This window comes from Rhopalosiphum maidis, chromosome 3 (assembly GCF_003676215.2).
Source record: "Rhopalosiphum maidis isolate BTI-1 chromosome 3, ASM367621v3, whole genome shotgun sequence".
Lineage (NCBI taxonomy): Eukaryota > Metazoa > Arthropoda > Insecta > Hemiptera > Aphididae > Rhopalosiphum > Rhopalosiphum maidis.
Genome location: NC_040879.1, coordinates 16,743,770 through 16,766,633, shown reverse-complemented (window position 1 = coordinate 16,766,633; position 22,864 = coordinate 16,743,770). Strand labels below are relative to the sequence as shown.

At 26.3% G+C, this 22,864-nt stretch overlaps 1 protein-coding gene across 1 annotated transcript; it reads right to left on the bottom strand.

The window, feature by feature from the left end:
- Nucleotides 1–8,493: 8,493 nt before the first annotated feature.
- Nucleotides 8,494–9,219, bottom strand: LOC113557742. The gene has a single exon (XM_026963298.1). The coding sequence runs from the start codon at nucleotides 9,217–9,219 to the stop codon at nucleotides 8,494–8,496; it is 726 nt and encodes a 241-aa protein (XP_026819099.1).
- Between the last annotated feature and the right edge of the window lie 13,645 nt (nucleotides 9,220–22,864).

Genomic DNA, 22,864 nt, shown 5'->3' with positions numbered 1-22,864 from the left:
CATTCGCTTTGTTTCTAAACAATTCACATTGATAATAAAAAGGGTTTTGTAAATTATGACGATATCAGCTTTGAGAAAATATCGCTTAATTTACATTTAAAGCGTTATTTTTGCCAATGTAGGTTAAAATTACCAATAAATATAGAGCTCCAACTGTTACATTTGAATGTTTTTTAGGCTTATTAGATTTATTGCTATTAAGAAATAATAAATTTAATTACATGACTAAGCAAATGAACTGTCAATATTTATTAGTGTATACTTAAAGGTTTTCAACTTTGTGGGCACATTTACTCTTATTTAGGTTTTTTAACAAGCACTTAAATAGTAATAAGATTAAAAATTTCATAAATAAAAAAAAAAAAATTGATTTGACCGTACCTACGGTTGTTATAAATATTTATACATCGTCAAATCGAAGCCCATGACACTTTTATTGTAAGTTATCGTTTTTATTTTGAACATAGTATTTACCTATATTTTTAATAGTTTACTATAAGTTGTAGTAAGCAAATACTGGACGATTCTTTTACCGAACAACGCTCATTATTCCAAAATCTATTAACGTTTATGAAAATGTTTTTTTTTTGTATATAATTTCAGGACGAAATAAAACAACATTTTATTTATAAAAAACCATAAATTTTAATATTATATTCCGAAGCAGACTATTTTTCAGAGTACTTCGATACATTTTACGATTGAAAAACAGAAGGTTAGTTAAAAGTTATTAGTATTTAAAATATCTATCGGTAAGCGGTGTGGAGTTGATACTTCACTCGCCTATACTTTAAATACTAAAGTTCATTAATTACTCGTTAAACTTTCAAAAAATTTAATAGATTTTAAAATAATGTGTGTTGTACGATTACAGAAGCCCCATGTATAATATGTAGGACCCCAGACAGCCAAAATTACGGAAATATTATAATTTAATGAATAACTAAGAGAAAATTAGAAAATCATAGATTTTGAAATGTAGGCACATACAATTATTTTAAACTCATAATTATTATCAATAACAAAAATATAAGGATTAAAATAGGTACGTATCAACATATTATTATTTATTTACAAAACATTTTTTTAATCAAAAAAAAAATATATATATTATGTATAGTAGAGGGCCCATGAATATTAATTTCTACTATGATTTATTTTTTTACAATTTAACTCCTTATTTGAAATATTATTGTTTATATTATGCACAATAGTAAATGTGAAATGGTATTTATAAAACATTTATATATTACAGATTGAGAAATATTTACCAATTTAAAACGTTAAATGTGTATAACCGAAGCCTACTGAATGAGTCAATTTGAAAGAATAATTTTTAATAAAATTATATTATAATTTGAACAATCGAGCAATTCGTTTAAGATGATATTAAAAATACATCAACATACTAAAAAAATTATACTGTGTCAATAGTATTTATGTGCTAACTATAGGAGTAATAATATTATTTAATTAATATCTGCTGTTAAAATTGTTGAAATTTCGTTTAGTGAGATTATTTTGTATTAAGAAAGTAATAGCTATTTTGAAGAAAAATGTTTTAACTGGTAGAACGTTAAATCCCTCTTACACGTTCAAATTCTGTGGAAATATCGTCTATTTTAATATTATATATTATTTATACTCAAGATAAATCTGAAAATATTATTTCGGGTGATTTGTAATTTATTCAAATTAGTTTTATTTGCTGCACCCCGTGTAATTATATCATAATTAAGTAAGGATTTTACCAGTGCTTTATATACCATTTTTAATTGGTTATGGTTTAGAATAGATGTTCGTTGTTTGAAGGTATAAGACAGCTTTCTTATTTTAAACATATTATATATTAATATGATCTATAGCCATTTAAAATTATGACGCATTTGTATGACTAAATGTTTTACAGTAAGATTAATTTTTATTTCATTATAACATGCGCATAAGTTAAGGTTAGTACAGTTTGTTGGGCCAATTCAAACATGTTTTATACTTGGAAAATCGTTACTGTTTAGATTAAGTAGTGTGATAAAATAAATGTTTTTTATTCTATGTTTAAAAGCAGGCTATTTCTTAGTAGCCATAGGCGAATAAAAATATTATCAAATTAGATTTTCTGAAAAACTTTTTTCCAGGTTTAACGTTAGATACGACTAGGATGGTATCTTTGGCAAAGAAAATAAGTTCTCCATTTAGTATTATTATTGAGATAATATCATTTATGTTTACGTATATAATATAGAAGCAGTAATAATGCAGTACTTTGTGGGAATCCGCCTCAGATTTGTTTATATTTACTTACTCCATTGGTTTATGTTTACAAATTGAGGTCTGAATGATAAATAATTTAATTAGATTTAAAGCTGAGTTTCTTTTTCCAATAACTTTCAGTTTTGATATTTTTATCTTATTTGATAGTGTCAAAAGTTTCTGCCAAGTCTAAATTGATTAAAATACATTTTTTATTTTTATCTAATGCAATAATGCATTGTTTGGGCGGCGTTGGCAATTGCCTGGCCAGTGCCCCATTTTGGTCTAAACCCATTTTATGCTGATAAATGAATGATCGACTTGAGATCATTTCGTAAATTTTATTTCATATTTTTTTAAATACTTTTATTTCTGCATTAAACATTCGGTTTTTTAGTTCAACTGTAAGTATTTGCTTTTTTAACGTGTAACTGCTGCATAATATCATAAATTATCTAAAAAGAATTAAAGTCGGAGCTCTAATAATAAATGATAACAGTAGCCATTAACGTTACTTATATTAAATGATTTTTGATGGATATAATATTTACAGTGTTATAAGTACAATATATTTACGTATATTGTGTTAGATTAATCATTTATCGTATATAATTATATATTTAGAATTAACAATAACCATTCAAAAATACGTTCCATACGACGGAATAGTACACATCACACATTATTTTTTATAAAAATATCCAAAAACATTATGTTTTATTTTTGTTAAAAATGACAAAATATGCAGGTGAATGTTCAAAAAAATATGTCCATATTTGGGAATATTTACTTATTATATAACATATAAATAATAATATGCGGGTAAATAACAATATAACTTTAGTGGCGAACATAAGCCCACAGAAAACAATAAATTAAACAGAATACCTGGTTTAATAGGAGCTTTGCTAAATAATAATAACAATATTTATGTAAACATTTTTTACATGAAAAACAGTGACATTACGATTTTTTTTTTAATTTTAACTAAAAACATAAAAAAAAAATGAGGAACTCGCTTTACAAAATAGTAGGTTTAGACTATTTAAAGTGTACCTCATCAATTAACATGCATTAAGTATAAAATATTATTCACTATAAAAGCTATATTATATTGAATTGGAATTACTAAATGATGACTTTGTTTTAAATTCTAAGAAAAACTTAATTTATGCTTTAAAATGTTTATTTTAACGTAGATGACAATAACCTACACATTTTAATATAAAATTTCTATTGATCTCATTGTAAATTGTTATGAATTATGTTAAACAATAAATTAACTAAATATACCTGAAGGTTTTTTGATATATATAAAACTAACATTCTATTAGTTGACGTTACAGAACATAACTTTCTCAAAAATTCCACGATCATGTTAACCATATGTTTTGGTGGTTAATCGCAAAGATCGATTTTTAGATGTCTGACAAGTTGTCAGTGACAACCGCGTAGTATACGCTTATCATGTGTCAGTGTTGCTATACTATTTTGTTCATAATATGAATATTATTAAATACCATTTATCTTATTTATCTTTTCTAGACATAACTTGATTATATTATCTTTGCTCAAGAAATCACATCGATTGATTCGAATAATAAAATAGGTTACTATATGAGCGTCAAATCACTCGAATCCCGAAGCCATTACAAAACGGTGGCGGCAGATCACTCGATGACAAAGTAATAAGGCTTTAATGGTATAAACATTAAACATACCTTTTAATGACTCAATGATAACCACCACATAGCTGTAAGGATGTAACACGAACTATAAATTAAGTATACATATTAGAATATTTAATCTTTTCTCAAACTGACTAATTATATGTTATTTCTCCGAGTACGAGTGATGCTCCACAGTCAATAATAAAGATGAGATAAAAATTGAATCGAAATGACTTGAATGATTAACAATGTATATAGGAAAACCCATCGATAAACCTATTAAAGAACTTAAATATCAAGAAAACAATATATGTTTAGATAATATTTTGAATCGACTAAATGTGTATAATATTATATTGAACATGAACATGAATATACATTAAGACAAAACATGCGAAATAAAAGTTTCAGTTTATTTGAAGCACCCGTTACAATTGTTACACAAAACAAATTATGTACTTGGAAAGTATTGTCTAAGATCAACCAAAAAAAATATGCACTTTGCTTTGAAATCCGGGCCCTAGTCATGGCCAATACTAAAAGTTTAGGTGAACAGAGTGGAGTTGGAGTAATGCGGAGATACCCCAAAATGTTCTACGGGGATCATAAACTTAAAAATATATTTAGGATTATCATTTTGTAAAAATTATGTCAACAACGAAAACTGAAGTTAAGTATTAAGGAAAAATATAGCAACATTTATGTACAAAAATATAGTAAATAATCCAGACAGCAACCGCGTTTATGAAATCTATATCGTATATTGCACTAAGTAAACCAAACACATTAAATAGGTACTTAATACGTACTGTAATTATTATTTACTTAGCGAAAACAATTTTACACTAAAATTTAATTATGTAGAAATATAAATAAATAATAAAAATAAATAAATACCAAAATTTTTTACCATTTAAGTGTAAACCTCACAAGTTTATTTATCTGTAAAAATGTTTTTACCTACTTAGTAAATAATTACATCATTGCCTAATGAGTACTAATATTTCTGGTTTACTTGACGCAATACAATGTATTTATCACAACTAAGCTAAAAGCTTTTTTTTTTACTTTGCCTTTGTTTACACGGATCACACGTGTTAGATTTTTGTTGTAATAAATGTAATTAAAAAATTCAATATCTTAAAAAAAAAATCTAAACACACACTAAACGTACCATGACACATTTACACCTATTCGACATAAATATAAATTTAATAGGTACCTACATAATATTATTTAGATTTAAATTTAACAATTTTTTTATAATTATACAAGAGAAATAAATCAAAAATTATCATAACTAGTCATATATATATAGTATATATAATATATATACCAGTACCGATAAATCAATATCGGAAAATATATCAACAAGTACATCGTCATAAATTAATATATACAAGTCATTATATCTGTTTGATTTTAATTGGTGTTATTATAATATTTTTACGTAAAAAAATATATATATTATTTTTTCTCCATTACTTCTTTTAATTTTCTGCTTGAAATCTGTCTTTCGAATAATTATGTAATTTCTAGGGACAGTATTCATGGGTCAAGTATATTTTTGACCATCTTTAGATAAAAACGAATCATACGGTAATATGAGTAATATAATAACTTGGCGCACTTGAACTATGCACTTATATCTTCATCAGATGTGGAAAGAAGTTTTTCGCGCTATAAAAATATACTTTCAGACAACCGTCGTTTGTTTGATATAGAAAATATCAAGAAAGTTTTGGTTATTCAATGCAATACATTAACGGGTATGATTTATATGTTTATTGAATTAAAAAAAATAAATATAATTTTTCAAATAACTTTCATTCTATATTTTTATTTTTAGATTAAAAAAATTACAATCCATCAAAATCAGTCAAAACATTTTGAATTCAATAAAAATGTTTTTAGATATTTAACATTTTTTCATGCATATATTATAATTTTTTTTTTCAGATTAGTATACATATTTTGCCTTTTTATCTCCTAATATATCCAAGCCCTAATATGGGCTCCTATTATGGGGTCACTGACCACTGCATTATTAATGAGGTAGGTCGTAGGTATACCTACCTACTCTACGACTACGCGGCAATACATTTTGCGTAAAACTTCCCTATATATACTTACGTTATAATTTGAATAAGTTATCGTCTTACACACAAACTGAAACAATTGGACACACAGATGATCATCGTGACATCATGGATTATAATATTATATCCGATTAACGTGGCGGGTATAGGACGCGCGTGATAACGAATGTGGTGCCTACACGAATGATATCCAAAAAAAAAATTGAATCGAGTACTTTGGACTAAACGCATTGTGTTTGGAAGAAGAAAAAACCCAACGCACGTATACAAAAGTATTCTCTGTTTTACAATGAATTAGAGCATAACTGTTGGATTACACGTAAAAAATGACCTTCATGTCTGCGTGTAATCAATCTTGGTCTGACATTGTGAATAAAAAAAAAAAAAAAAACCAGCCACATTAAACACACGACGATGGACTTTTACTTTTCGACTAATCACTCCTTTTACTACACGTGGCTATTGGGACAGTGGAAATAAATTGGGATAATTTGTTTGAGAAAAAACCAAAGGCATGGCAGGGGCACCACCACCGCGGTAAATGATAGATACTAATTAATTAACATTTAATTATATCAATGGATTAAGTACTTACAGTAGCGGTTGAGAAACACTGAAGTTAGAGCACTGTATATTTATAGTGTCTTACGATAGCCCCAGACGGGAATACCTATGTTATTACAATGTTATAAGTACGTTTTTATTTTTAAAATATTTTTGATTTATAATTGTTCAGATTTTACGATTATACATAATATGTTTGATCTCTCGTAACTAACGAAGACTAGAAAACGACTAATAATGAACTAGAAATGAAAAAACTGCCGGTAGACACAAAATATGCACCGATATAAATAGCATATAAATACACATTTAATAATCGTAACTTTAAAGTAATAAATAGGAGTTGGATTTATGTGCGACACAAACGCAAAATGCTAATAAAAACATTTACTTATTAGTATTATTAGTTAATTTTATAATTTTATTTATATTTTATTTATTACTATTATTATTTAACATTAAACACCAAACACTTGTAACACCTAATATGAAATAAATACAAATAAATAAGACCACTATATTTATTTCTATATATTTATATAATTAATAATCTATAATGCAATGTTATTTAAAATTAAGCATTGTTTTGAAATGACTGAAATTATTAATTAATACCAACATAAAGTTACAAAAGATGACTTATGATTTTAAAACTTCAATGTCCATAAATATATCGTAGCATAATTTTATAGATACCTACTTTGAAAACGTTTTAGGCAGTAATCTTCAACCGGTAGTTCCTAAGTCTTGTCATTCACTTATTTCCCCATTTATTATTTTATTGATTTCGAATACCCATATTTTATCTCTACCAAAATCAGAGTTAAAATATCAATAAACATTTTAACTTGACTTCAATTATCTTATAAAATGTACCTACATATTTTATATTAATTTATTGAGAAATATGCCATTAATATGCAGTTTCACCGAAATCTTCAAAAATAATCAAAATATTTTTCATATCATATATTATATAAAAATATGTTTTTGCGTTCAAATTTAGGCACCAAAGACTAATAAAGTATCGGGAGTCAGAAAAAATCGAGGGGACTGCACACTCCTCAAAATTTCAGAAAAATTTATAATCGCTCTGTGTGCATATAAATGTGGATATATACGTAACATAAATATAAAATATAATGTACTAAACACAACAAAATACCAGCCTTATGAGGAATTCGAATTAAGCCTCTCCTATCTAAAATGTTATTATCAGCCCTACAAATCTACGCTATCATTGTAATGTATTATACACGTTTACAGATACAGTTAGATATTATATAGTAATATAATACACACCTTTTGTTTTAACTTACTAAAATTAACTTGAAACAACTTTTGCAGTATTAGCGAGACGGACTTTAGTCACCAAGCTCCCTTTTTTTTGTACAGAAAGACAATACACTTATTTAAGACACTTATTGAAGTGCAGCGCTTCGCAGTGCAAAATGTTCGTCTAGTATAAGAATCTAATTCTCATATAAAAACTAAATCGTGTTTTCTTCCATCGATCTTACAAAATATTCCAGAATTTTGAGTTTCGACCGATAATATATTTCAAAGCAAAAATGAATGCAAGATAAAATATTTTTAAAAATATATTAACATTGTTGAAAACAGCTCCATGATATTAATAGTATAAAACACTTTTGGAAATTTTTCCCGTAAATAAACAAAATATAAAAATAAAAAATAAAACAAAATAGATTAGCATGGTGTTCATAATATTGTAACGTGAATTTAAACATTGTCGATTACCGTTTAGAACTTTAGGACTCAACTAAAAATATCGAAAAAAATAAATAAAAAATTATATAATCGTATATATTTTATACATTTTGTATGTGGCAATATATATGAGTGTTGTGATGGTTAATCGAATAAGCATAATAATTCAAAAACATATGCTATGACTTACTAGGCGCTAGCAGTGTTATCACTTTAGATATTTTAGTTTGCATTCTGATCAATTTATTTGAATCAAACCCTCTGCAAATTTCGATGTCATTGCGCAAACTATTGTAAAACTTTCTATTCGTAAATAATAGCATAAACAGCACTTTTTTGGTTGGCACCGGAAGGACTGACCGCAATAACTCTAACCCGGTGATAATATTGTTCACATATTTACGGTGGTCTTCCGGGGATATTATTTTTTTGTTTATATACATAACGTAATCGATGTTGGGTTTTCGACGGTCCTCCGAGATGTTCGCTTTGACCATTTTCAATACGCCAGGTTTGTAATTTTCTCTAATATTGTCAGTATAAAGTTCAAACCAAAACTTAACCAAGTCGGAGACGGTTCCTTTTAACAACAGCGACAAGACACTGACAAATTCGGGCCCAGTTAAGTATTTGTTGTTTGTCTTGCAACTAATTAGATGTATTTTTTCTATTGCTTCTACGTTTTTCACTCCTAAAAAAACGTCCATAAACTGCACGAACCTTAAAATATCCATATTTCCATTTTCTTCTGTCAACATATAATGCATCTGAAGTAATCGCAATGACTCTATTTTATTGAACTTAGTTGTATGTGATAGATTCGTTCCAATGTCGGAGAACCTATGCTGCAAGCGTATATCTACATTCTTCGGTAAACCGCACTTGTTTATAGGAGTATAAGGCATTTTTCTTTGAAATAAATTGATATAAAATCTGTCAAATGGCAAAAGTTCAAATATTTTTATTTTATTTGACGACAAAGTTATTATTTCGTTACGTTGTTAATCAATAATTAATAGTATAAATTAAGTACTCGCGTTGATTTTAACATTTGTATTGCCGTGGTAACATTGCTCTGAAAAAATGTGACTGATATTCCTGGCAATAGGATATAACTAAGATAAATAATTATTTTACGCCGAGGTGACACAAAGCATATAGACATATAATTTTGATTACGGCGAAATTAGTTTGTTTGTACGCTACTGTATATTATGATGATACATTTTTTGATAAAACGCTCTATTTTGAACTTTGGGTCATAATATTTTAATACTACACTAATTTTATTATGTTTAAACTAAATTCGGTGTATTATAAAATAGAAATTCTTTAAAAGTTTAAGTCAATAAAAAAATTGGCCAAAATATCAATTGGATACGTATTTTATAGGATGGTCATTTTTTTTATACGATCACTGTTGTAGTAATAAAACTTACTTATTATTTTAGTCAATGTCAACTCGTGAAGTACAATAGTATAATGTTTTCTTTTATTTTATAAATAATACCTACAGTTGCTTAAATGATTATATAGTATAAAAGTTAATATACAAAAGTTCGACCCGAGAAACGGGATCGCTGGGTTTTAAGAGGACGTCATACCCGCATATGTTGTCTCGTCTTACGAACGAAATACATAGCAAAGTTGCGTTTAATAGAATTAATTTTATGCAGTTAATATTAGAGTCGACTTACCTATTATCAAACTTAGAGGTAATACTATTATCTAGGGCTTATTATCTCATAGACTTTTATTAATATTATTTATATTTTAATGTTTAAGTAAGTTAGAGTTATATAAAACAATACAACTTTAAAATGCTCGAACTTTTATAATTTTTATAAAATATTTGTTCGAACCATTATATGAAACACATGAGCTAATTGAATATTAAATGTTTATATTTTTGTTATTTTATATTATAACTCACATCGTTTCCGTTAGTACAGTATTTTCTCATCTTTCATAAACGTATTTTTGAAGTATAAGCCGATAACCAAATAACATTCAATTAAATATTACATATAATAATTTAAATAATTTAAAGCTAAAAATTATGTTGGCTTTAATTATTGTTTATATGATTGTTTTCAAATAAATGTAAGCGCAGATGCTTTCGTTCGAAAATAAATTGGTAGGTTTAATGTAAGAACAAATGCTAAACAGAGTGATTTTATATTTTAGACTGAAATATTTTTAAATGAATAGCCTACAGGATATTTCATATTTATTGGTGACAGAAAAAACATATAATATTCTTAGCTAGAACATATTTTACATTTTAAATAAATCACACGGCTATCACACCCATTGTAATTAATAGACGCACATTTCAACTAACGATTGTTGTTATATAATAAAAGCTCATCGATAAAAAGTTAGCATATAATGTAAAGTATTTTCCGTTACAAAGTTATGAATAAAACAATAACATGAAATAACAAAAAAATTATAACTTAGGTTAACGTAATGAGTAGATTTTAGGTACTTGGTAACACGTAAGAATACTTAAAGTATGTTTATAACATTATTTTTATGGAAAATCCGATCAACATTATATCGATATTACCTACTTGGCGCCTTTTTATTACTATAAATTTTTAGTATGAAATAGGGCCTAAATAATTAAAAATATGTTATATAAACTTTATCGGTCACACACGTATAATACTTTAATTTTAAATATAAATAAAGTTACAAGGTTACAAAATGGTGGTTATTGGTAGCGTCTCGATTGTTATGAATGGGTAAATAATAATAAAAATGTATCTGACAAGTTGCTTAATAAGTTCAATATATTATTATAACGATATTATATCTGAAGCCTTTGCGAGTGACTCAAATCCAACGGGGGAGAATTTTATGGTGTGGCTTTAAGTTTAGTTATAACAAGTAACAGCATAGTTTATTCGTTTAATATTACATTATTATAATTTCTAAAATAGATAGTATAAAATTCAAGTAAAAAAAAGACGGGCAAGTGAGTATCGCTCTGCTGTATAGTAGAGATAGGGAGTATGTCACTGTAATAGATCTGTTAAATTTGAATGCAATGACACGTATCATTGTGTACGAAAAACGATTCTGAATGGAGATGATTTGTCAGTCTAGGTCCTAGACTCTAGGATATATTATATTATTACCTATATTTAAATTGTAATGTATCGTTATTTACGCGATTTCTTATATATATTTCTATATTGACGCTAGAATTTTTTTTTACAGTTATTTGAAGAAAAAGTTATGGAGAACCTTGTATCGGGTTTTTTAACCGTAGGTATAAATCACAAAAATGTTATACATTTTCAACTTCAAAATCCCTTGGAAATTTTCACGATTTTGATATATTTTGATAACATTTGAATTTTAAATGCTTATAAACAAAAATTGTTTCAAACGATTTTTGGTTTTTTTTTTTTTACTACGATAAGTACAACTTATAATAAACCTTGTATTAAATTTTAAAGATTTATTGATGCCAATTTTTTTTTTATAGGCATTTCAAAAAAACAACTAAGAAAAATCGAAAATTTCGATTGTCTTAAAAAAAATACAAAATATTTTGAAAACTTTATCGTAAATGTATAAAAGATACTAATATAAACATTTTTTAAAAATTTCAAATATTTACAATGATTTGTTTTTGAGTTGCAGCAAAATAAAAAAAATCAATTTTGTCAAAAACTGGTTATGCGTGAAAATTATTTTTCGTTTTTCTGTTAGTTTTTTAGGGTTTTTCCTGATGCATATGAAAACTACTGGAATTTTTTTACGTTTGACCCGTACCAACTAGATTCGCTTTCCTTTTCAAATCGGGGCTAGAGGTAACTATTACTACTCCAAAACGTGATGAAAGGCGCAAAAATAAATAAAAAAATAAATACACATCATTGTAAAATAAATACATTCATCACTCCGTTCAGAATTTAATACAATTATAAAAATATATATATGATAAAATAATAAATTAGTAGGTATAGACATGAATTTATCTTTAATTCTTTTAATATAATAATTGGCAGTTTTTATTGAAATCTTTAATTTTTCAAAATTGCACATATTAAGTCTCATTTAAATTAACAATAATGCATATTTTTACGAAAAGATCAAGTATGACCTTAAAATCTCTAAAATGTTCAAATATGCGCTAATATGCTCTAAAATAATTCCTATTTTTATTCACACTTTCACGTAACATATTTGTGCATATTGAGAAATTAGCATACAGAATAATCGACTTGTAAAAATATGCAAATGCATAAAAGTCTGAACCCTACTAATAATGTACTTATTATAATTTAATGTTGTGATTGTTGTACTCCCTCCGCAACTTGTTATGCCGTTGGCTACGGCAATGGTGGTGTTGAGTAGTCTGTAAAAACGAACGATTACCCTCGGGTAGCGGCGCTGCATTGGACATATTATATCACATGAACCTAACATGTCGTATAGATAATATTATGCAAGTATAGGAACGTGGCTACTGCTTTTTTCGCTGCCGGTGACAACGCTAAATATAATAACAATTTCGTATAATATGTATATATGTATATTTATAAATAATGTAGGTAATATCGGTAATTACCACGTGTTAATCATCGATTAATAGTACGACTATACGAATTACATTTATTATTTATTCGTGCGTTCGTGCGTTACGCGCCTTTATACATAAGAAAAATTACTCTCGTTCAATAGATTACAATTCCAATTGCATATCGTTAGTGAGAATAATTACTGGATTAAGTAATAAAAATTATTACTTATAACAAACGAAAAAAAATAATAATAATAGTACCTACCAACAATAAAAACAGTTACAGCATTCTATCCCTCATCATTGTGTCAATTTAATATGCAAAGGATGATATTAACTAGATAAGTTATGAATTCAGAATTTTAAGTCAAGTTAAAAAGCTGTTATTTTAAACTTAAAAATGTTATTAGATAAATAGTACATTTGAAAAAATAGCTTCTCTCGGTTAATTTTAAAAATAATAGTTAAGGTACCTACGGTAAGGTAAACTCATTATTATACACAGTGTTTAATATTATAACTGTAGTTAAAATAAAAAAATAATTAAATATTTATTGTTTTTTTTTAAATATTTCATCTAATACTTAGTATTCTTCGAAGTTTAATAACATATAAGTAATATACTAATATTAATAAAGTAATTAAAATATATTGCTAGCGTTTAGTAGTAAAAACTGGTGTTTACAGTGCGGCCTAAAGGAGTGAAACTCGGTATCGCTCAAGCTGGGCTCAGACGTAGCTATTTGGATATGAGAAAATTAGAAGTAAAAAAAAAAATAATTATAAAACAATATAAAAAAAAATTATGAAATGACCTGTATTATTTATATTTATTATAATACGTCAAAAATGTACCAATATATTATTATATCGTCCCGTGAAGATTTGAAATACCCACGTCATTAAATACAATTATTACGACCATTTTCTATAACCATTTTTTCCCGTATAATTTTAGTAAATGCCATTTTAATTTATTATTAAAATGATTAAAACAAAAATATGTACGGAGAAGAATAATATATTATGTTATGTACTCATGTTACGAACAACATATGAACTAACGAATGCCTGATAAAACATAAGACATACATCGATCATTCAAAAGCAATGATTTGACAAATAAGGATATCCCAAAACGAAGTGCAAAAGTACATTATATATTAATTAAGCAACATAAACAACACTGATACAAAGCTTATTTTCTATCTGTCTATGCAATAATGTATAAAACTTTAAAGTCTATAGACAATTATAAAAATAATGTGTCGGATAATAAATGTTGACGTACATATACTATACAATTTCAATTTAACTATATATATAGTTATGTTAAATTTGTATTAAACTATTATCCCTATTTTTAATAATGACTTTGTAAAATCATATTATTATGAAAATGTGTATTATTTACTATAATTTTGAAGAAAAAAAAAAATGTGTTAAAATAAAAGCGCTATAAATCTTTATTTATAAGTTTTTTAAACTTTAACGAAATTGTTAATTATTAAATATTACATTTACGTATTTATTTTATTTTGACCATAACTAAGAAACTCCGATCGTTTTCGCCTGAAATAAGTAACTATTGGTTAATGTATAATGTACCTACATAAGTAATATATTTTACAGATTTCAATGATAGGGAACACTTTGTTCCTTGAACTATTACTTATATGTCGGTGAAAAAATGTCTGGTAACATTTACCATTTACGTACCTACCTACATTAACCGATAGATTTATCGGAATCATGCACATCTAGGTCAAACATACATATATGCAATTATATCTTTTTTAAACGTCAATAATGACCTTTTAATTTTGTATTCATCTATTATAACTATATTATTAGAATAGAATTCTATTATTGATGGGTTTCGAATTTTATTCGATGAGTAGGTACTTAGATAAAACATATTATTATTCTTCCCGAAATACTTTATATCAAACAATTATTCGGATTAGGAAAAGTTGTACCTAAGATTGTTGTATTTTTTCCTATAACCATTGACATGCGAATGGGACGGGTAGGGTGGGCAGCTGCTTCCGCTGCGGGCTAAATTTGTTTCTCCAAATAAAGTACATAAATTGCAAATATTAGACAATCTTATGCCTCTTAAACCATGACTGTTATTAATAAATTATTATTAAAAAAAAAAAAGAATAATAATTGATCACGGTTTGTGTTACCGGAATTTCTGCCCCCCCCCCCGTGCCATACAGTGGTCGGAAACGTAATCTAGCTTGCAGCCTAAATAAAGATTTAAGGCTATGTCATATACCACTTATGACATTAAATCATTACCGACTATATATTTATTATTAGAGATAAAATGATTCTTAATATGAATATAGACATTTCAAACCTTGATGGATTCCCAGATAAACCTATACAAAATATAAAATTAAAGGTATAACGTTATCAATGTAGCGTTCACTTTATCGTATCACGTGGTACTAATTGCTTACGTTTTAAATTTGATTTTTTTTCTTTCAATATACATTATGGAACAAGATAAGTACATTTTTAGAAGTTTTAAAAATGTATTTTTACTAATATTTTATTTTTCAACTTTGGGCAGATTACATATGCCTATATAATAATAATATATATATATATAAGTATATACATAGCAACTAGGCCTATAAAGTCACAAATTCGTTTAATTTATAAATTTAAAACATAAATACTTATGCCTTTTATCAACCTATAGTCTATATTATGTAGTGTTGTGATTCACATACAACGAGAATGAAGCGTTACTTTGTAAAGCGTTACGAAATGTTGTTAAAATATTTTCTAATCAACAAAAATGTAATATAATGTTATTTTGTCAATGCGTACATTGCGTTCCTGTTTTGTATACTTATAAATAATTTAAAAAAAAAATGAGTTGGAAAAAATAATAGTACAATTAAACATTAATAACCATTATCATGGGTAGATAATTATTTTAAATTTTTATTCGCCACAATTCAGTTTTCAATGTTTTGAAAAACATATAACTTACACTGTGCTTTATTGAATCAACTACTGAGAACCCGTTTTTTTACATATTTTTCAAATTACATTCATACAATATTTCCAGTAAAATAAAGAAATTTAAAATCCACGGTGTATTAATTTTTTTTTAACATGGAAGTAATAAAATTACTTTACTTATTGAAAAATATAGCAAAATTGAATAATTGCATTACTGTTTTATTTGACTGAAAAGTAAATAACTTAATTCATTTTTAATAATGCTATCTAACTAACTCAACAGTGTTCACAGATCAGTGGGGCGATCAACTATTTTTTTCGATAAGGACAACAATTTTCCGTTCAAACGATACCAATCACTCGAATTTTAATTTTACTAGAACAAGCCTGAATAACTTATAATAATTTTTATTTAAGTTTTGAATTAATATTTATGTGGGACATTTTGACTCTGCGATTTTTTGTCGTGGATATATCACGACCGGAATATTTTGACGTGTCATCAAATAACTCCATATCACTACGCCATTGTAACTAGTTTATACAATATGACGACCACGACCACGACGACCGACAATTTATGATTACGTGTATAACACTATACAGTCTGCAGTGTGATGTACAAAAGTGACATTATAATATAGAAGACGTAAAAAAAAATTATATATCTATAAGGTACACGTAATTCGTTGTGCGATATTGTTTGGACGCACATCGGCACATCCGCATACTTGAGTATATAATAATAGTGGGTAGGTATATTATAGTATCAGTGTCGCGGTGTAATGTGTATAAATAGGTATCCACTCGGCTGTTATATATATATATTATGTACGTATGGTATATTATAATATTATGTATTATTATATTATATATAGGTACATCATACTCGCAGTGTATAAATCTTCGACACGCGGTTTTCGCGGCGGTGGCGAAGTTGTGTGTGCTCGAGAAACGAGTAGGCGGACATTGTGACATTTATATATACTTACGCCAAGGTTACACACATTATATTTATAACACGTTACACGGGAGACACGCGTTCGATGTGTTTCTACATGAGCACCTATATAGGTATGATAAAATATATAAGCACTCATTTTATATACATATTGTGGAGGTGCGTATATATATTTTTGAGCACACAAGAATAATATGATGCGTTTTATTATATTTTATCAAAAAAAAAACCAAAATATTGAAACATTATCCCCCAAAATACTAATTGCTAATGAACCCCACAATACCCAACATCTGACGATGGTATTAACGCAGTATTATAGCATAATATGATTTGTAGGCGCATACAAACATAAAATAAATTAAGATACAATAAAGCAAACGAAAAGTTATTAATTAATAGTTTAATAACCGACTGAAAATGAGACAATTAATGTCTATAGATCACAGGGTAATAATATCGTGGTGATTCGAGATCATTTGTTTTATAGTATAATTGTATAATAAAAAGTATTTTAGGCCGACGACGAAATTGGCATCTTAACCCATACCTGGGTCATTGAGAAGGTGCTTTTTATATGATATCTTGAATGAATTTCCATACTAACCAACAAATACAATCCATACAATCCATACGAGTGATGAGCAATCACTTAGACTACTCTCACACTATACTAACAGTATTAATAACGCAGTTTGATCTAGACTTCAACTTATCAACTTATAACTTATAAGGTTATGAATTTAATTAATTCATGAATTGTTATTTATTATCAATAATATTATGATGTTATAGGTATGGGTCACGAAACTTACACAATAACTACTTAGTATACACTATAAGATCTAACCACGGTTATCTACTCCGAATTAGCTACTCATTCAAGTAGATAAGCGTGGGTCTAACATAACTTTCCATCAGTTTTTTTTATAGTAGCACGCGGGCCCTAAATAAATTTGGCTCACCGAGTATAAAATAGTCATTTGGCATCCGTTGCTGTAAATAGTGTTTGTATTTGTATCTACTGTTTCCTAGATTCTATACTATTTGTAGCGTTATATAGCAATCATTCATTATTTTCATTGTGTATTAGTTTTCAACATCATCGTTATACAACTTACACAAATTAATTTTTTGATCATTAAACACTGACAATTTTGATAATTTTTTTATTTATTTATTTATTTTTTTTTTTTGAAAACATTATTTTGATAAATAATTTGATGAAAATTATATTATTTAGATAATTTTTACTAATTTTATCTCAAGTTTTTTGTATAAAATATATTATGTTGTCATTTAAAAATAACAACGATAAACAATAAAGTTTTTTTATATAAGTAATTCATATTGTATGAAAATATAATAATAATAATAATAATAATAATGAATTTCATCAAAATCGGATTGAAGCATCTGATATAAAATTACTATTTAGAAATCAAGACGTAATCGTCCTATATGCGATACAAGTTTGCATGTCATGTACTTACAATGTTTGCAGGTGCATAATCAAAATTGATCAACTACAGTCGTCTGGAATGGTACGATACATTTATGTTTAGTACCTATAAATAATATACAAGAATACATGTGTATATAATACCTTGCGGTCGCCCGGAGCCATAACATGGGCTCCCGTGTAACCTTCGATTTTAATTTTTATATTAATACGCTGATTGTTGGATACACGAATTATTATTAACGTCCGGCAGATAGTAATACTATACAATATTATAAAATCATTTAATGTTTTTTTTTTTTTTTAAATAATGGTAGCAAAATAATAGTACAGGGTCATTCGCGGTTTCTGTACATCTTTTCGATTGAATTTTTAAACATTTGCTATTTTTTGTTATCTATTTTCTAAACAGTAGACACTACAATAATGTTTTCATGATAAAACCATAAGACTCATTCGGTTAATATAATAAAGTTATGAATATAATCTTAAAAAAATCATTTAACACTGTTTTTTTTTTATTTGTTATGATACAGCAATACATATATGTATAAATATCACAAATGACATGATAGTTTGAAATTAAATATTCAATTCATATAATACTATTATTTTACATTGTATATAAATCTCATTGGATTCATAAATAAATCCTCAAGACCCATCTCGCATACATCGATTTTATTTTCAGTTGTAGCTCTAGTCTTTGAATGAAATTAAAAAAAAAAGCAAATGGATACTGCTCTGCTGTGTAATAAATAATGAGTGAGTCATTGTAATAAATGTATTAAATTTTGATTCAATGTATATAATTATACACGAAAAACGATCGGAGACGAGGTGTCGGCCTTTATTATCAAGTAAATTTGCTATAAGTATTACAGTAGGTTGATTTTTATTTTTTCTGAAAATATTATTTCACTAACATTATATTGTTAATATTAAATTATTATAATAATTTTATAAATATATAACATATTATATTATTTTCATTAACTTATGAGTCAATATCACCTAATTATAAAATTGTGTACATAGGTTCATAGTATAATAAGTAATATGTATTAAATTAATCTGCATATTTTAAAAATTTGATTGCGTAAAGTAAAATTCATAATTTATTTATAAGTTTTAAGTTTTAATAATATTTTCGAATTTTAACAGTATAATTAACATTTTTTTTTTCATCATTAAAATATGTAATTTTGTCCAAATTTGAATAATTAATTACATTTGTTAAAAAATTATGTTTATTTATTTAATAGATTTTTAGCTTTAGTATATATGAACTGGCTATGAGGAATATTGTTTTAAACTTTTAAATAAAAGATTTAAAAAAAAAATGAATTTCTAACTACAAAATAGTTTGCAAATTTTGTTTAAAATACTAAGTTCAAATGCGTATAGAAAAAATTTTATCCATGCATTTGTGTACCAAATTTTTAATGTTGACCCAATAAAATACCAATTAGATCAAATTTGCTACTCAAAACGATTCAAAAAAATAATACACACATTATTATAAAATATTTCAATACATTCATCGCTCCGTTCATAATTTAAAATATGAAATTAATATTCAGTGTAACCAGTGTAGGTATCTAAATTAATTTGATTGTAGAATTATTAGTAACAATGACAATCAATAAACGTAAGTGTCAATTTTAACGACGATAGTAATACAATGGTAGTTACCTAGAGTGACCTTAATATTTTTGAAACGGCAGTATATATTACAAAATGATAAAAAACTATAATTTACATTTTACAATAGACGTCATATCATGTGAATACATCGAAACTTCTCAGATGAGTTAACTAATATTTTTTTATAAAATGAACATCTGTTTTGGCGTATCACACGATTGCATATGATACACCTTTTTGGGAACATGATTGCGTACGTTAAATAATTAACTTTATATATACCCCAAAAGTTAAAAAATTGCGTATGATTTGATGTCTAACGTTGCCACATTCAAGTTTTTATTAGTGATCAATAAAAATTAAATTTTTTAAAAATGACTTGTTAAAATATTTAAAAAATAATAAAAGGTTAAAATAATGAATTGTAAAAGTGTATTCAATTTAAAATTGTATACTCCGGTACCGCTTAAATAACTAATTTTTGACAAATATGTTATAATATTTTTATGAATTTTGTACTTATTATATTCTTTCGTGGTTTCATTTATACGAATTAAATCAGCATAATATATTCCATATTTTTAATCCGACCTTTAAATACTGATTGCATTTTTGTACATGTTTCTTCTTGCGTTTCTTTTAAAATAATTGAAATAATTACACGGACAGAAGGATGGGAGCTATGGAATTGAGCGTTATAAGTTCAATAAAAACTTTCGGATCCATTTGTCGTAGGTACTTGAAAAAAAATGTAACAAATCAAAATTATAGTTATTATAGCAATTATATTATAGTTGAATATTTACTGGGGATCTTCGGATTCGCTCTTGTGCCCAAATTTCCGATGGAAATAAACAATCATTCTATACATTCTTCACGTATGTACTTAAAATGTAGTCTGAAAACAAACACTCAATATTTAAATCGGTACAAATTGATATTAGTTCACCAAACACATTTAAGATATCTTGAAAAGGTAAAAATGGTAATCCGAAAAAAAAGTTTTAACCATTTTCCCAAATCGGAGTTTTTAAAGTAGACCGGTTCTTTTTCAGAATTAATTTGCACATTTTAAATTGTACGTTCTATTAGTTCAAATCAGTACTTCAAAGTTGCAGATAAAAATCGTACACAATCGTGTTTTACCGCTGTTTTGTACTATTCCCCGGTTATTGTTATTAAATGCTATTATGTCTTATTTGAATAATTATGAGTTTTAACTTTTAATAAAATGGCATGTTATTAAGTAAATTTTATAAAACTTAGATAACATTCATTTTTTGTAGAATAGTATTATACAGACATATTTATTATTATTTACAATGTAAATCTTTAATAAATAACTTTATATTTACATTCGTAAAACATTTAAGTTGTACATCACGATAATTTATAATAATTCACTTCATAGTAATTTTATAATTGATAACAAGCATGATAATAAAATTAAAATAATAATTTTTTGAAGATTTAATAGAATAGTTTTCAAGTTTTGTTCAGTGTTATCGTGATTTGTTCCTACCGAATATTTATGAACAAGATATATTGATGACAAAAGTGAAATGAGTCATAAATTTATAGACATAATAGGTATTACTGTATTAGTATTCTAGGAATAAAAAAACTAGAAAAACCCATTTATATTTGAAATAATTTTATGACAAAATATCTATACACTGATATCATCTTCGTGTACAATTTATCTTCTAAACAGATTATTTTATGATAAATATAAGGTATCATATAGTCCTAAGTACGACCATAGATGTGACCAGACTTTTACACTAATATTTACTGAATCCTGAAACGTTCCAAAATTATATTCATTTTTGAATAAGACGATTTTGGGAACAACTCTAGACGTAGTCTAACATACCTACTGCGCGGGCCAGATGCTTAAAAATAAAAAATAAAATTATAATGTATTTTTATTTATATGTATTTCATGATATTCATCAACAAAGTTTCATATTACTATAGAATATAGATTAAATAAATATTTGGACTAATATTAGTAGGAACTTAAAAATGTTTGACAAAATATAGTTGTACCTACCTTTACTAAAAAATAAAACACGAACTAATAAATTATTACAACACAAGTGTAATCACATCAAACAAACAAAATAGGTGCATAAACCAGTTGGTTCTTTAGACATTATGGTAACGTGCTTTTATTTATTCCATAGAAATTTACTCTACACCTAGGTATGCTTTTAAAGCGTCGACGAAAGCTATAAAAAGGATTTTTAGAAACACAATAGAGTGGCAATTTATCTTATAAATACAAAAATAAAATAAAAATAGGCAGTCTGAATTCTTTGCTTTTCAGAAGTATAGAAAAATAAATGCAAATCTTACACAACTTTCGATCCTTATACATGTATAGCCGTATAAGTATACGATTTGCCGATGTTTATACCATATTATTATGAACAATAATGCAGTGGCGGCTTGAAATCTTTTTTTTATCTCCGACTACAATCATAAATTAAACATTAAATATTATTGAAGAAGAAACAAATCGTGTTGTTTGTTCATTTAGTAATAATCAATCTCAGTAAACTGTTCCTTTTTACGATCAATAATAAACCGATCTATGGCCATTGGCCGGTAAATTACACATTATCCCATGTGAATGTGACGACAAAACATCCGATACGGTTATAACACTTATATATAATATTAATTTATATTATCCTCTACATAAACGAACTGTCATAAAATCTTATACAATCGCTATAATATTTTTTCACATCAAAAATAAATTTGTGCGTACCTACCTACATATATATATATAAATTAACGTGTTGTCAATCATACATGATGTCATTAATTTACACTATGCAGATTTTATTTCAAAATATATTTATGTAAGTATTAACAAAAATACAAATGTAAGTTAAATTTAGCTAAATTTATTAATTGAGTATTAATCGTTTTCAGTTTTATCAG